The sequence below is a fragment of the Sinohyriopsis cumingii genome, chromosome 4, assembly GCF_028554795.1.
Source record: "Sinohyriopsis cumingii isolate HCF-2022 chromosome 4, ASM2855479v2, whole genome shotgun sequence".
Taxonomy (NCBI): domain Eukaryota; kingdom Metazoa; phylum Mollusca; class Bivalvia; order Unionida; family Unionidae; genus Sinohyriopsis; species Sinohyriopsis cumingii.
Window position 1 is genome coordinate 127,695,755 of NC_142964.1, and position 18,426 is coordinate 127,714,180.

Here is an 18,426-nt window from a genome sequence, read left to right on the forward strand (position 1 = left end):
ACTGACCAGCACCCACACCTACAAACCGATGAGTAATTGTAGGATTTAAAGTAAAGTGGTAACGTATTGAGAATTAACATCTAATTTTAAACAATCACTCACTGTCACCATCCAGAACCAACTCTTTAACAAAACAAAACAAAGATAGGGATGTCCCTATGACATATCTCCACCATTTATTATTAATTTTCCACTGATACGCATGTATTCCAAGCGATTCCAAGTGGCGGCCAATTGAACAAAATATATGTAAACACTGCTTGTAAATGTAGTTAACTAACACACACGAACAAGACAATTCCATTTTCTATTCTGTTTTCTTATCCTCTGCTATTAACCCACATAGGCACTGTTGTCTTGATTTTCTTAACCGGTGATATATAACGACATATTTATCGCCCTTTGATGCTCTTTACGAAATTACAATGAGTAGGTCGATTTGCATTATTTACTCAAATATCCATATATCGAGATAAACACATATTGTCACAAAGAGCAAGAGATTTTAGGACTAACTTTTTTCATTTCGCCCGTAACTGGCTGCTCTTATGGGAGCCACTGATGACTTTGCGATAATCTCTCCGCTTTTCTCTGTTCTCTCCTGCTCTTTGGCATTCTGCAAAGTCCACGCCTGTCCATTCTTTGAAGTTATCTTCCCATCTCTTCTTCTGTGTGCCCCGTTTTCTCTATGCTCTCACTGTGCCGTGTAGGATTGTCTTTGACAGGCCAGATGAGAGTGAGATGTGACCATGCCATCTTAGTGTGTGTTTCTTAACGGTGATGAGCAGATCTTCACATGGTCCAATAGCACATTGGATTCCAATGCTCACCTCCTCATTAGAGATGTGGTCTCAGTATGAGATTTGCAGGATCGCTTAGGCATAGATTCTTCTCTCTAGTTCTGCTGTCATGATCCATGTCTCACACGCGCACAGGAATATGGACATGACGAGCGAGCGCATAAGTTTGATCTTGGACCCAAGTGTAATGTTGCTGTCCTTCCTAATAGGCTTCAGCCTAGCGAGAGCTGTTGTTACCTGTGCAATCCTTGAAAGAACCTTAGGTTTGTACCTTCATCAGAAGCGATACCACTTAGGTATTTGAAACTTGTCACTGTACCCAGATTTTCTTCATTCTCTCTTATTCTTTCTTGATGCACTCAGTTTGTTTGTCATTAGCTTGGTCTTGTCAGCGCTGATCACCGCCTAATACCTTAGTGAGGCTTGGTTCATCGGTTCACAAAGGTTTCCAATTCTTGTTCATCTGCTAAACCATCGATATTATCAGCAAGCGCTGGTTGGTGATTGTTTGGCCTCCAACACTGACACTGCCGTCATGGTCTTTCAAGGCATCGGACATGATCTTTTCCAGGTAGCTGTTAAAGATAGTGCGTGACACAGGGCACCACTGTCTGACTCCAAGTGACCAAATTCCTATGTTGCCATTGACGAGAACTGCTTGTCGCTTGTCATAAGGTTTTATATGGTGTTTAGTATTTTTGCGTTTATGTGTGCCATACTTTGTCGAAAGACTTCTTGAAGTCAATGAAGACATGACAGAGGTCATGTTGATGGTTCAGATATTTTTCACAGTGATTGAGAATCTGTTCTATAGTGCTACGTCCTTGTCTGAAACCAGGTTGTTTTTCAGCAATGATGTGTTCTGCCTGAGGCTTCAGTCTCTTAAGGATGATCTTAGGCATAACCTTGCATGGGTGACTGATGAACCTGATTAGAATCTGGGTAAATGGTGTGTGCCATTCTCCTGGTTGCCAGATTTTGTTGCAGATTGTTGCGAGGACGTCTATCCTTGAGGTCTCCCAACCCCCCGACACATATGGACATTTTAATAACAATAATGTACATAATATGATACCAGCATTTTAGAAACATATGCATAAACCTAAAACTATTAAATAGTCCAAAGTTAAAACCTCAAAGTCTCCAATGTCCTGTTCTAAATTACCTCAATGTATCTTTTGTTTGTTCATAAGTGTTGATGCGATGAAATAAAATAAGGCTGAATATCCAAAATAATGTCATACGTACGCATTTCAAAATCAATTATATGAAATATCCATGAAGTATTGAAAATTAATTGATGTTTCAACCATTTAAATATTTTTCTTTTTCAATTTTTCTACATAAATGTGGAACTGAAAATGTTGTTGGATAGAGTTGCTAATGTTGCCATATACGCCATAATATTTTTCGAATGGTTTAATAACTACACTAATACTGGACCTTTAGGGGCAAGACTTTGCGCAATTTATATTATTACTGTCAGTATCCTTAAGAGACGAGCGGTATTGAAAGTGCACAACCGTATTAAGTTGACACATCCTGCAAATGCTGCACTACGGGGGAAAAACCCCCAAGGTTTTGCAAGAAGCAGATAAAAATACATTTCAATAATTACTCCCGACACTTACTACAATTCAAGTATAATACAATATGCGATAAGAAGATAGGAATGACTGAAATGAAACACTGCACAATGCGCTGGTGCACAGTTCCTCAGAAGGCGCATGGTGATTCGTCAAGGTATGTGTGTTACAGATTAAATCCAACAGAGCGCTTTTTTTCGCAATATGCTATATTACTTCGAAGCGGTGTGATGTGATGTGATTTTGATTTTTAACGTAGCTTTAACAATTTTTCAGTCATAACGCTACGATGTCTGCAATGTGGCAGTTTATAGTGATGTCTAGCACTGGGGCATCATGCCGCAGACATGTAGCATGATGTCCCACCCAGTCACATTATCCTGACACCAGGCCGACCAGTCCTAACACTAACCTCTTAATGCTGAACGCCAAGCGAGGCAGCTGTTAGTACCATTGTTGTAAGTCTTTGGTATGACATGGCCGGGGATCGAACCCACGACCTCTCACATCCGAGGCGGACGCTCTTACCACTAGGCCACCGGAGCGGTTTACTTACACTGCACAATGCGCTGGTGCACAGTTCCTCACAAGGCGCACGGTGATTCATCAAGTCTGCTACAGTTTAAATCCAACAGAGCGCGTTTTTTTTTTTTTTTTTTTGCAATATGCTATATTACTTCGAAGCGTGTAGGAGAGTTATGATAATGTTAATATTCTCTGTGCGAGTAATTGCAATAAAGCAGAACATAAGCGGTGAACGCCTGACAACGCGAGGGATCCAGCGAGAAATCTGCTTTGTCTGTTTTATAATACACATTGCTATCCACTACTGAGCATAAATTAAAAAGAAAATTTCCTTGTTTCGAGTGAATAACGAATATATTTCATCTCGTGCGATGAAATATATCCGTTATTCACTCTTTCAAGTAAATATCTCCTCTCTGTCTTTCTCTCTCTCTCTCTCTCTCTCTCTCTCTCTCTCTCTCTCTCTCTTTAGCTAGCCTAAACGCTTTCGACTCTTAATGAGTCTTTTTCAAAGGCAAATACAAAACATAGACAAGACAAACAACTAGACAGACAAACCGGTGTCTTTGTAAAACTTTACAAGACTCTGACTAGTTGCGGATGCTGAAATATATTTTATATTGACCTAGAAATGGAAGAGCCTAAGCGTCATCTGTTATTTTATATAAATTTATGTACGCGCAAATTATATCCCGGTTATTTCATTGTTACAGTCGTAATTATAGGTTAGTGGGTGACTAATAAGCACATTCAGAGAATTATTGAAAAGAGAACATGCCGGCTGCAAAAAGTGAATTTTATTTGTGAATGGCTGTCTTCTAGTTTTCTTGGTTTAAACCGCTTGGTTTCAATGTTCTAAGGCGGCGTATCCAGTAAGATTCCTTTTCTTTCCTGGTTTCGGAACTCCATTTGGGGTTGTGAGCAATTGTTATAAGTGTTATATCACTGAAAGTATGGCCATGACAGGAGAAATGTTCTGCGACTGGGCTTCTGTACAGCTTTTTTATCATCCAGTCAGATATATGAAGGTTGATCCTTTTATGTAGATTTCAGTTTCTCTGACATACTGGATGCTACAGATATTACATTGATATAACACTTATAGCAGCATTGTTTTAAGGGATACATTTCCATCGTTTATATAATGTATTTATTGGTGTGATTCTAAAGATGCATAGTAAATCGGATTTTCTGGGTTACCGGTTCAAGAAGGTCATGGAGTGGGTCTTCATGTTGACATTTAGAAATCACTTTTGCATATGCATTTCGAGTCGAAATATGGGACACATTTGTATACTTTATGAATATCACTTTTCTTTTGTGTACACTTTATACATATCATTTCTCTTTATTAAACTGCGATCGTTCTTTCTTGATACAAAATGGATTACTGACCAAAAAAACACGTGATCCATTGTTTACAGAAATGACGTATCCTTACGCAGAATTACACACACACACACACACACACACACACACATATATATATATATATATATATATATATATATATATATATATATATATATATATATATATATATATATATATATATATTTGTGTCTGTGTGTGTGTTCTTAACTCTTTTTTTTGTAAAATAAACATATTTGGAAGGTAAATTGGTAATAATGCTTCATGAAAACGATGTTCAAGAAACATTTAAAAAGAATATGTGGATATTTCTATTTTTTATATGAGTTATTTATGTGTGCCAGCTATTTGATCGCATTGTCGGTCAGTGTATCTAGGCCTGTTTTCTATTTAAGTCAAAGCTCCAAACTTTTGTAAGACATTATTTTCAGGAAAAGCAACTCGTAAATTGCTGAATAATTTGTTTGTTCTTTTCCAGGACACCCCAGTCTTACATTTCACTATTATACTATACTATCTCTTTTCTTGCAATACAAACTACATTTAAACACGTCTTATTCAGATTTATTCTCATCCACGTCTGATCTTAGACCTAAAGATGGCATAGATCTTTGCAATATATTATTAAAGAAATATTAATCTTAATGAAATCCAGCTAATTCAACGTTTGTCTCTTGCTTTCTTCGTTTATTATAAAACAAAAGGATCACGGTTAGATATTTATCGATGTGTGCGAGATTAGGCAACAGTTCATGTATACATACCCATACATAGCCTCCGCTTCGCTAGCCATGAGTAGTGGACTCTGTGTAGTATTATAGGGTACAGTGCCAGAGCGGGTCATGTCATTGATCTATGAAACTTGGTATGGTCATTTTGTAAACAGCTGTGCAGAACAAGGCCGACTATAAGGATTGCAACTTAATGTAAACTTTTATTTTGGAGGGGGGGGGGGCAACTTTTTAACCTGCTACAAAGGATCCTCTCACTTGTATATTTTTCCTAACAACGTTTTCCCAGAACATTGCAAGTGACAATAAAAATGAAGGGATTTAAATAGAAATTCTACTCTTTCACTAATTTGTGCTAATCTAAAATGTTGGCAGGGAGGCAATGAAGACGAAAGGTGAAATGTATGTCAATTTGTTTAAAATAATATTTCATGGTCATTTTATTTTTGCAAAATTTAGTCAATAAACATAAGTTGTGTTGCTCTAAAATGAGATTGTATTGTTTATTCTTATGTCAGATTCAATAGATCATGCAACCTTTTATTCAGGCTAGGAAGTTAAAACAATGAACACTGGTTTTCTGTAAGATTCAAGTTACTTTGGTCATACATGGTCACAAAGAGATACAGCAAAAAAAAAAATGTACACGTAATAATATATTGTGAAATTTCGAAGAAATAGCTGGCCTAACAAATCTAGTTCCACATTCTGAATATGGTAAATGAGTTGGCATCTATGTTGAAAGAAACTGTATAATCTCCGGTCAATCTTTAATATCCAGAAACGTTTGGAGATCCATCTAGAACAATCATTATTTACATCTCAACTTTGTTAAAAAGACCTTTGCTTTGAAAATGCTTCATTGCTTTTGTGCACGGCACAAATTACAAAACACGTCTATGGTGGCCATCTGATGCTCGCTCTTGAAACTAAACAATCTTACCATCTCAGTTTCTGTCAAACTCCTTGAATAATACAATCCTTCAGGGACAGAAGATCGGTAGTTGTTCTATCCTACAGATTCGCCTAGATGATCCTGTTTTCCACCTTTAATTAATTCATCAGCTACATTGTGTGCGTCTTGTTTTCTCGATATTTAAGATAAATCATCTGCAGCCAGGCTGTCACCAACACTCTGAAATAACAAACACAAGCATAGAAGCTTCGTTTTAAATTGTCCAATCTAGTTAGAATGTGTCACTGCTGCAAAATGACTCCATTTTAGTTGTTTCCGATCTTGTATGGATCCGGCTAAGATTTCGCGCAGATTTCTTGCAACGTAACATTATCAGTACATCTCTCCGGAATCTATCACCGGCCACGAGATAAATGTAAAAGTTCATTACGTAATGTGTCAAGCCTACATTGTATATTATCGTTCTTGCTTCATAATAGCTAAGATGAGCCCGCCAAATAGGGTCCTCGTTGATATCTAACAGACTATTATGAATTCTTCCAGGAGGAAAGCTGTTATTCAATGCGTAGGCAATGCTTACAGGCAGCGTGGTCAAAATCAAAAAGAATGATACAGCTAGAAGCATGGTTGTCGTCGCCGTTGTTTTGAATAAGATACGATGTAGTTTCAATGCAATCTTTCGTGATTTACGAATCTCGGAAATGACCAACATGTTGAGAGCCAGAATCATGACTGGCACTGCCAGAAACATGACCATCTCTGTGGACCAGGTCCACGACTCCCATATTTCTAGTTTGTCTATCCTCCTTACGCACTCTTTCAATTTCTTGTCGTAAGTCCAGAAATACCCCTGAATACCACACAAAGCCAAAGATAAAAACGCCAGAAATATCACCATTGTGATGGCGCGTTTTGGCGTGCAGTATATTCTCCTTTTCAGAGGAAACTTAATGGCGATGTAACGTTCGGTGGTAAATCCTAGTGTCAGAAGTGGAGACGTGTACTGTGTAGTAAGATACAGAATTGTAAAAGTCTCGCATAGGATTGGAACATTGAGGGCATTAATCCCCCACTCAGTGTGGAGGCTGTAAAGCAAGTCAAGGATGAGAAACGCAAGGTCTGACATGGCAAGGGCGGCAAGGTAACAACCTGATGAGTGAAGCATTGGTTTCCGTATCCAAAGCAGAAATGCTAAAAGATTACCGGAATAACCAAATATATACATAATAATCCGGACATACTTCGAGGATGAAAGAACCCTGGGAAGGTAAATCTCGTAGATTTTCTCTGCGTATGCCTCCACCATAAAGGAAGACCGGCTAACATTCTCTGTTACATTTTCATTCCAAATGTGGCTCGGACAAGTTGTGTTCTCCATCTGAAAGTAAAATACCAATAAATAATTGTAACACTAAAAGGTATTTCAGAAGAGAAAAGTGTTGATTGGAAAAGATATAAAGCAGTGTGCTGCGTAGTTGCAATGTCATGCTGTGGGCGATATCTTGTTGACAACCAAGCATATTTTATCCACAACTTTAATTACCGTGCGAATCTATAATCTCTTTCAAATCCCGTTCCATCAGCTGAAACAAGCAAACTCATGCTTCAAGGAAATTTTATGTATATGTTCAGTTCTCTTTGAGCAAGCTAGGTAAAATAAAGTATGTACGTTTATAAACCTATATCTTTCCCACTATGATAATCATTATTCTGTTGTATTGGACACGATCAATTAAAGAAACCAGTTGATACATACAAAGTTCTAACTTTATCTATCAATTCGTCAGTCAAGTAGCCTACCTGCCTTCAAGCATACATAAACGCTAGTGCTTACCTGTCCTCAAGCATAAATATATGCTAGTGCTTACCTGCCTTCAAGAGTGAATATATACTAGTGCTTACCTGCCTTCAAGTATGCATATATGCTAGTCGCTTACCTGTGTTATGGCATATATACATACTAGTGCTTACCTGCCTTCAAGCGTACATATATGATAGTGGCTTACATAAAATACGTGAATTGTTTAACAATACTCTCAAAAAAGTCTGAAATGCCAATTAACCTCACAACTTTGGTTAACACTTCGATGTTCCTCCTATAAGAGGGTATCTTAGGACCATTGTGTAAGGAACTATTTTGGAACTCTAGTTTGTCAGAAATCAAGGAAAGTTAGAAATAACAAATTTATATTAACTTTTTTGAAATGATAAATAAAGACAAAGCGTAAATAGTAACATGAACGGTTAAAGGCACTCTAGTTAAAGATTAAGGTTCACATGAAAGTCAAAGTTGATTAGTATCCAATATATCTGCAGTGACTCAACTGCGTTTGCAATTTAGAAAATAACGATAGAGATATATATTTATGAACTTGAAGAGAAGCACGTGCCATAAATATATAATTCACTTCCTCCTAAAAACAATATTCTGAATCAGAATTAAAACTCATAGGCTAAGCTTTCCTGAAGCGATAAATCTAGTTGTAGCGTAACCATAGAACCTTGGAAGGTGGGTGGGGACAATTACAAATAGATTAATGCGTTTAAAGATATAGCTCTTCCACCATTAAAAGTTAATATAGTGCATAAGATCGTTATGATTATTTGCAATAAGATATGAAGATATTTCACGTGTGGCTCTGTTAGATCTGAGTAATTCGCACAACGAAGATAGTATATGACTATGAGTGAGTGTAGTTAAACGAGGCTACATTTGCAATGAAAATGCGTTTTTAAATTTAGGATCGAACGAATGTTTGCATTGAATGACACCTAATCGATTACCAATCATTGACAACTGGCTATATGGGGAGGCTATTAGCTTACATCTCGCTTCACCACATGTACTGTACTTTTCACGCCATGTTTGATAGTGATAGTTTAACCTACATGTAACATATGCCACCTACCCGTTCTAGCCCAAAAGTTACAAAATCGACGTTTAATTCAATATTGTAAATTAAACTATAAACTTTCTCTTGCTATATATTTATTAACTATACTATACGCTACATGTATTTATAACGTTAATTTTCACTACTGTATCTGAAGATATAATAAAAATTAAAAATATGTTTTCGAAATCCAGAAAAATAACAGTGTAAATTAGCTTTTCAAGCAATCGTGATCGATTACATCGTCTGAGAACGTAATTCTTTTGTTGAATATGATTCTGACTGGTCAAGGATTAGCATCAAATGGCGATCCATTTTCAACTCTTCATCAACAAGAATATCCAGTCGTTGTACAATCGAAACTCGATAGCTCAAACTCGTCGGGAAACGAGAGAAGACGAGTTAGGTTAAATTACCTCTCGAAAGTGCTACGCACACTCAATAGCAAATTAACTATTTCAAACTAAACATTTGAAATTGAAAATGCCTGCTTAGACAGCATGGATGAGTCGTTCTTGGATTTTTCAAAACATTTGGCAAGATATCATATAGTGAAAATTTCTAGGTATAGAAGGAATGCAGTCAGCGAGGAAGCAAAGGGGTGGGGGTGGGGTGGATAGGGTAATTAGGGGAACATTCTCGTTCATGTTCAGTCAGAAAAGAAATACCTCGTAAGTGAATATACAACACAAACCTTGCAAGACCATATTCGCCTTTAGGGGAGACGATTGTGTATGTAAAGATTTGAATAATACGTATAAATTTAGTTAGTAGAGCCGTTAAAATATGTGTTTGAGGCAAACTAAAATTTACATTTACTTCCAAAAGATTTTCAGATGCAATATTATAATGGCAATAAATAGTTTTTTGACAAAGTCGCTGAAAAATGCATTGTACCTGAAGAACGGATATTTAAAATAACATAAAAGGTAATAAAACCAGGTATAAATTTTATTGTACATAATATTGATGACAGTACGCCTGAGCCACTTAAACATTCCATGCCTGAAAGTACGTTATATATCTATAAATAATATTTACTCCAGACCAGTTCAGTGATACCAAAATATAATAAACCCTTATATTAAGTTAGGTCGGTAGTAAAACTAACCATTTATAAGGAGGAAAGGACACTTTCCATGATCAAATAAAAATGAGTGTTGATTCGTCGACAAACAACGCTGTGAAAAAGGCCGAACACAAATAATGGTCGGTCTAACCTCAGTGAACGGCCGACCCGAATAGAATGCATTAAACATGATTTGCCCTTTCATATACAATTATCTGTCTCAGTATCGAACCATTTTTTATGGCTAATATTTAACCAGTTATTGTGCGAATAGAATATATGTTTGTACTTCAAGTGTCATTGATGAATCTCACATAGACACAGATTTATTGAAGTTGAAAGCAGAAACTGTCGGTAAAAGAGCAAACATTATATCGTCGATTTCTACCCATATATTAAAATATCGTCGATTTCTATTCATATATTAGAATATCGTCGATTTCTACCCATATATTAGAATATCGTCGATTTCTACCAATATATTAGAATTTTGTTGATTTATACCCATATATAAGAAGCCGAATGATTGTATTTCAGCCACATACTGGCTACATCAAGACCCATAATAACTGTAAAGTTAAATTCCATATGTTTTGAAACTTACGCATGCAAGAATGGTTACATTGTCCGGTCTGCGTAATCTTTCAAGTGCTTACCGTGACTTTCTTTTGTACTGAAACTGGTAAGGCCAATTACACAGCCAGAGACAATAAGTTCAACCAGTGGACAAAATTATTGCAAATACTGACAATAAAGTATTATTGCATCTGAAATGACTAATCTCTCTCTCTCTCTCTCTCTCTCTCTCTCTCTCTCAATAAAGTATTATTGCATCTGAAATGACTAATCTCTCTCTCTCTCTCTCTCTCTCTCTCGTGCTATTTAGAAGTCAGGATTTGTTCCAGATTTAAAATATTTCTAACCAAGAAGAAAATATCGGAGCAGACGGCGCGTAAATTGTTAGAGATCTATTTATATAATGAACATGACACGATGTCCAAGTTCTATCAATTAGAGAGTTGGCAATTAATTTATGTTGCTGTTGTTGTTGTGCGTGCATTTGTGTTGTATGTTTGCATGATATAGATCTTTGAAAGACGATGTGGATGGATGAATCGATATGTGTGTTGATGGATGGAGGTAACACTGGGCATAAGAATATACGTCTGCATCTCACGATCAGTCCCAGTGTATTCTTCTGTCTATTGGATATGTTTGTAAACTGCTCTCAAGCTACTGTATATATTTTGAACATATATAAACCGTACTGCTTGGAACATGCTGGCTGTCAAATTGTCAACTTTACAAAAAATTCAATCATATTGGATGAAATGGTGATGCTCAAGGTCAAAATGGCGGTTCTGATGATTATATTGCCCTTGAGTATCATGCTCTTTTCCAATTCCATTTCGCAGAGGCAGAGCGGGTGCGGTGGGTGAATTTTAATTGCGGGATGAGTGTTGTGAAGTCCATCTTGTCAATAAGCTGATGGTTATTTCCGGCTAAGTAGATACGTTTGCAATACTATGGTGATACTGTGACGTATAGGTCTGTAATACTACGGTAAGATGTGATGTAAACGTCTGCAATACTACGGTGATATGTGACAAACATCTGCAACACTATGGTTATATGTGACATATACGTCTGCAACACTATGGTGGTATGTGACGTATATTTCTTTAATTTACCTTTAAGGAGATGATTCACTTGCTTTTCAACGTAGAACGTACAATTCGTCAAACAAAATGAAATTTATTTCTAACTATTATAGAAATTTATAATAATAATAATATTAACAAAGTAAAGTTGTCGAAAATCGAGTTTCTTCTAAATTGTTTCACAAATCTCTCTCAAAGCAGCCCGTACAATTCATTTAAGTCGACCGTACAACCCTTCCAAGGTTTATTCGGGCAAAATGGACAAAGTAACCATCTGTTCTCGCTTAGTTTCTATCTTTATTTCAGAACGCACCAAATCACCCAATACAGACAATTGTACTAAACATATATGTCAACTTTTAGCATTCGTTTTATATATCTATATGCATAGAAATGGGCGAGAAAAGTATTTCCCGAGCACTTTCTAAGAGATAAAACTTTCAGTTTCGATAAATTTCTATCTAAAGTATGTAATTTTTACTTGACGCACTAACACAATAAATATTCGTACAGTAACTGTCCATACACAAATTTAGCCACGAATACAATAATTACTCGTACAGTAACTGTCCATACACACATTTAGCCACGAATACAATAATTACTCGTACAGTAACTGTCCATACACACATTTAGTCACGAACAATGGCTCATTACTGACATAAAGCTAAGTTCAAGAAGTGTATCAGACTTACAGCCTTACATCTGGGCCGACTTTACACCTAGGGCAGGACGACCATCTCCCGTGTACAGTTTTATTCACAAATAATAAATCTTTTTAAGCACATTTAAGACCTCACGCCTATAGAACCAAAAGCATAGATAAACGTATATCCACGGAACATTTTCTGTACGATAAATGTGATCGTCCATTGCTAATCTATCGCAAAAAGAAAACGCAGAAAAGTAATAGTTTACAGAATCGAAAAATAAAACAACAAATAGTTTGATAGTGACAAATTAAGCATGTTTTATACTTCTAAGTACTTTTTAGAGTTGAAAAGATGGTTCATACTTTCTAGATATCATTCTTATATGGCCTAGATCCGGAATAAAGATACAAAATCCACGTTTTAAGTAAACTCAAACGCGGTTGTCTCATGCTAATTAAATGTATTTAGAACCTACAACAGAAACATTTTATACTCTTGAAGTCATGGAGGGATTTATCAGAAAGACATTGTAGTTAAATTTATCTCCATGGAATGCATTTTTAAGAATTTATGCTATACTAAATTAAACTAAATGTACCTTAATCACTTAATGGCAATCAAAATCAAGAAATATATGAAGTAGGTTGATACTTTGGAAAAAGATAGTTTCTTGCTTCAGAATTATCCAATGTATTCACCTAATCATTCCACTTGCTGTGTGAGATATGAAACAACATAAATATGTCACTAAGTTCCAGATTGGGTATAATTCTGTTTCTTAAAGAAAGGAAACTTTGTAATTAAATCCAGTATCAAAGACTGATTTCACGTGGCGATGAAAACTATTTAAATGAGGCCGAAAAACAAAACTAATATAGAACTCTTAAATTACGAATGGGTTTAAGAAATATAAATATTTATTACGTTATCTCTTATAAGAATTTGTGTAAGATAAATCTTCAGTCGGCTTAACTTATTAGTAAATATTTCTAGGTATCCTGGCAAAATCGAAGAATAATTAACAGGATATATACAGCATGATTGGTACCTTTATCGGCGCATCCAAGAACAACTCAAAAAGGCAATTTAAAAAAAAGAAAAACAACTTTAACAGTGGTTTGATTTTCAATTCTATACATTACGCTGAAACCACGACAATGGTATTTTCTTGATAGATGTACATACCTCCAGAAGCGTATGTATGTATATATGTGTGTATGTATGTATGCATGTATGTATGTATGTATGCATGAAGTAGGTAGGTAAGAAGGTAGGTGGGTAGGTAGGTAGGTATATAAGAAATGTTATTTTGGTAAATCTTTTTATGATAGTAATCATCGATACTGTCATTATTTAGGAAATTCATCACCTCAACTATTTTCTGAAACGCAATAGCAACTAACTTTAATAATTCTTTGTCGATTTATGGAACAAACACAAAAGTGAGACACGTACGTTTTGTGGAATAATTTGTTACCCTCTTCGGGCTCAGTGAAGTGGAATAGGTCGATGCCCCCTCACGTATATCGTAAGGCACGACTAATGGAGGAAGGAACCGCGATGACTCAGTGGTTAGCGTTCCATCAGAGGTCAACTTGATGACTTGTAAACTTGAATCTCAAGATAAAACTGAAGCTGAAAAGTTACATCATCGTCAGCTGGATATATTTGTTGACGTGAAAGCTAGACTGTTATAGTTATTCGCACGTCATAGCCATCTTGGCTTATTTTTTCTGCTATTAATAAACGCTGGTCTCTCCTTTGCTGGAAAATATTTTTGCTATGATTTGCTACATTTATTATCTGAACGTCTGATGTATGCAAGCGAAAAAGTATCCCAAATCCCCACCCCATCCCACATACACGTTAAATTAATCTGATACACGTGCGACATTTCAAGACACATACGACACAGCCTATCACTATGGAGACGGCTTGCTTTCTAACGGTATCGAGATCAAACATCTTGCTTTTCCGCATAAATCTCGACAACAAAGGTGTTTATCAGTAACACTGGACTTTAAAACCTGTGTTTACCGAGACACAGTTCTCTCCAGTATTATTGTTTTGAAACTTATAATTTGTCTTACTTTTCATTCTTTTCTCCACAAGTCGTAGAATTATTTTGTGGAATGCTTATTGACTCTAACAATAACAATAATGGTGGCAGTGACATGTAGGTCACTATATTTTCATTCAGACCTTTGATTTGCAGCCCTAAACTCATCTGGGCCTTTATTCCCAACTAATTTAACTTGAGTGTACACTTACATTCATCGTCAAGTCACGGTCGAAAACCCGCTACGCTCACTTTTGATCTGTAGCTGCCTGCGATAATAATTCTTCATTTCTCATGAGTATGCAAACATAAAAATAAGCCATCAACCAGCCAGTGAAATAAGCTCTTACAAATCAAATTAAGTTACTCCTTATCATTAGATACGTGGCTGCGTTTGTAAGAGAAATTTTGTTTGGCTTACTCAGTCAGCATGAAAGGTCATGATGGGTTAACTTTCAAAATAAACTGTTAATCAGGCTCGCAGTGACTGGCTAACCAACTGACGGCCGAACACAGGGGCAAGGGAAGGGGGGATGCATTTGCCACTCATAGACTTCACCTATAAAACATGGTTTGTCCTACACCCGTAAAACGTAAAAGCTGATGAGCTGACCACTACATGTTTGTCCCCCCACCAAAAAAAAAAAAAAAAAAAGATTCTGCCGTAGCCCCTGGCTAACCAAGTTTGTGCATATACACGAGAAACGTGAGAATCTAACCACAGGCAGCCTTGTGCGAAATTAGAGCGAAGAGGATTTTCAGTCGTAGATTACGAGGATGACTCGTACTTAACTCCTAAACACTTAGTGATATACTACATGATTTAACATGTTAAAAGAATTCAGGCGTTTACTATTTATTCTTAAAAGTAAATACAGTCAGTAAGTAAATTGTGTTTATTTTAGCAGATATTTACCAAAATGATGGACAGAACAAGAACCAATACATAAGTGCAAGCTAGAGATGAGGAGTTATGTCAATATGGGGCGTTTTGCCTTTGCATTGATACATGAATAACCGCATTTCCCTTATAGTCGTATTTGTATGAAATCATATTTGTATACCGTATAGTTGCATTTGTATGAAATCACACTCGTAAAGCGTATAGTTGTATTTGTATGAAATCACATTTATACAGCGTACATTTGTATTTGTACGAAATCACATACGTATAGCTTATAGTTGTATTTCTATGAAATCATATTTATATAGCGTACATTTGTATTTGTATGAAATCACACACGAATAGCGTATAGTTGTATCTATATGAAATCACACTAGTGCAGCGCATAGTTGTATTTGTATGAAATAATATATGTATAACGTATATTTATATTTATATGAAATCACATACGTATGTCTTATAGTTCTATTTTCATGAAAACTCAGACGTATGGCTTATAGTTGTATTTGTATGAAATCACATACGTATAGCTTATAGTTGTATTTGTACGAAGTCACACACGTATGGCTTATAGTTGTATCTGTATGAAATCACATACGTATGGCTTATAGTTGTATTTGTATGAAATCACATACGTATAGCTTATAGTTGTATTTGTATGAAATCATATATGTATAGCGTATATTTATATTTGTATGAAATCACATCCGTATGGCTTATAGTTGTATTTGCATGAAAACTCATACGTATGGCTTATAGTTGTATTTGTATGAAATCACATACGTATAGCTTATAGTTGTATTTGTATGAAATCACATACGTATGGCTTATAGTTGTATTTGTATGAAATTTCATTTGTATAGCTTATAGCTGTATTTGTATGAAATCACATCCGTATGGATTATAGTTGTATTGTTTGAAATTACATTTGTATAGATTATAGCTGTATTTGTATGAAGTCACACACGTGTAGTTTATAGTTGTATTTGTATGAAATCATACGTATGGCTTATAGTTGTATTTGTATGAAATTACATCTGTATAGCTTATATTTATATTTGAATGAAATCACATACGTATGACTTATAGTTGTATTTGTATGCGATTACATACGTATGGCATATAGTTGTATTTGTATGAAGTCACACACGTATAGCTTATAGTTGTATTTGTATGAAATCACCTATGTATGGCTTATAGTTGTATTTGTATGAAATCATACGTATGGCTTTTAGTTGTATTTGTATGAAATTACATTTGTATAGCTTATAGTTGTATTTGTATGAAATCATACGTATAGCTTATAGTTATATTTGTATGAAATCACCTATGTATGGCTTTTAGTTGTATTTGTATGCAGTCATACTCCTCAGGTGCACAAATGCACTGTACAGATGGTGCGACAGTTCGTACGATGTCAAGTAAGGAATATTCAAATTTTACAGATAGTGTGTGTGTAAATAATGCTAATTTTCACTACGACCATGGAGTAAGGATTTGTTTGTTTTCATTTTTTGGCTTGTTGATTATATTCATTAAAAGAATAAAGTGATAAATGGAACTTATCCTCTTTTACATATTGTAAAATCAAATGTATTCGTGAAGAATTTAATTTCTTGTTGTATACGAATAGCCACAAAGTTTCAAGTACGACGAAGACTAGTATAGTCGAACAAAATGTGTAAATAGTGTCTCCTGCGCGACTTTATATCTGCACGAAATCTTGGACTTGTTTACTCTCTAACATCTACATTGTAGCCTTACGCCTATATCTGATTTGTTTAGTAAGTTAGCCAGTGGCGTAATTAGGGCTCTTTGGATGTGTACACAGAACATAATAAACAGATTTCAAGAAGGGATCCAGGGGCATGATTTCCATATAAATTTTTTATTCAGCCTCCGCTAGTCAGTTCGCAAAATAGGCATTTGGCACACCCTCCTTTAGTCTGTTCGCAAAATACGACATATTCTACCTAACGATTACTATCAGAGCGAATTTATTAATATCACGTCTGTGATAAGGTTTCAAAACGTTTAAAATTGAAAGCAGGCTTAAGGTAAATATCTCTGATTAAAAAGAAAGAAACTAGATAGATATTTAGAATGTTATATAGCTATGTTTATGGATTGCTCGATGGATGGATGGACGAATAGATGAGTGGATAGATAAATATATTTATGATTTTACTTAAAATGTAAAAATAATGTTACACGCACACGGGTATTTACTTGACCGAGCGGTTGTCAAACCCTGGCGCGATTCTCGCTAGAAGTCATAAGTTTCCCCGACTTTCCAAAGACTTCCATACAATCTCAGTTGTAAATCAGAAAGCCCGACGTGTCCATTCTATACCTAAATTTTCCTCTAATTAATGCAAGACCACAGATAAACCAAACTGTCAACTATCCATCAACCGTACATCTGCGTGTTTTGGCTTCATTATGTTTCCGTACCACCAACCGTTCACGCCTTAGAACCTATGTGAGTACTCCCTAACAATGGGAACTATTTTAACTCCGCCACCTTAGGCCAGTCAATGTATGCTTTCCAGGCACATTTCGCCGATATAACTGCACCATATTCGGCCGCATGGCGACATAAACGGTCTCTGCCAAGTCCCTTTTTATTTATGCCCTTGTGTAATTTACCGGTTTAATACCGTAAGTGCTGTCCTTGCAGGCACGCTACCAATGTATACCACTAGCTTTTAATATGTACTATTTTACGACAGGGACAGTCATTCGGTTCTGGTCGGAATTCACTACTAGTGAACCAGGACATCATGGAAACACACTAACACTTCACTCCGTGACGTTTGCTCCTATTGATTAGCTCATTAGTTCGGGCCAGGAATATTTCCATGGCGCCAAATTCCAATAATCAAACAAGTAATCACACAAATCTAAGAATTGCTTAAAACGGGGCACTACAACCACGTGCACATACTCTAAATTTACTACAATAATTAAGTACACAGAAACTTTGTTTCTACCCAAACAAATCTGTTTTTGTCAAGTAATTACCATAAAACACACAATAACACTCCAAACGACCATCCCAGACATCGAGATCATCGTGCGTGAAGATCATGATTAGGTGCTTTTAACAACTAGAGATTGTAGGCCTGTCCCATTTTACTACTGTATATTGTAGGCCTGTCCCATGTTACTACTGTATATTGTAGGCCTGTCCCATTTTACTACTGTATATTGCAGGTCTGTCCCATTTTACTATTGTAAATTGTAGGCCTGTCCCA

General features: G+C 36.0%; 1 protein-coding gene across 2 annotated transcripts in view; it reads right to left on the reverse strand.

Moving 5' to 3' along the window:
* Window positions 1–5,420: 5,420 nt before the first annotated feature.
* Window positions 5,421–18,426, reverse strand: part of LOC149802077 (FMRFamide receptor-like) — a 74,761-nt gene continuing 61,755 nt past the window's right edge. For both annotated transcript variants that reach the window (XM_089954381.1, XM_089954382.1), the window contains exon 2: window positions 5,421–7,307. In XM_089954381.1, coding sequence (XP_089810507.1) covers window positions 6,201–7,307 — 1,107 coding nt within the window. In that variant the 3' untranslated portion in view covers window positions 5,421–6,200. The remainder of the gene's footprint in view (window positions 7,308–18,426) is intronic.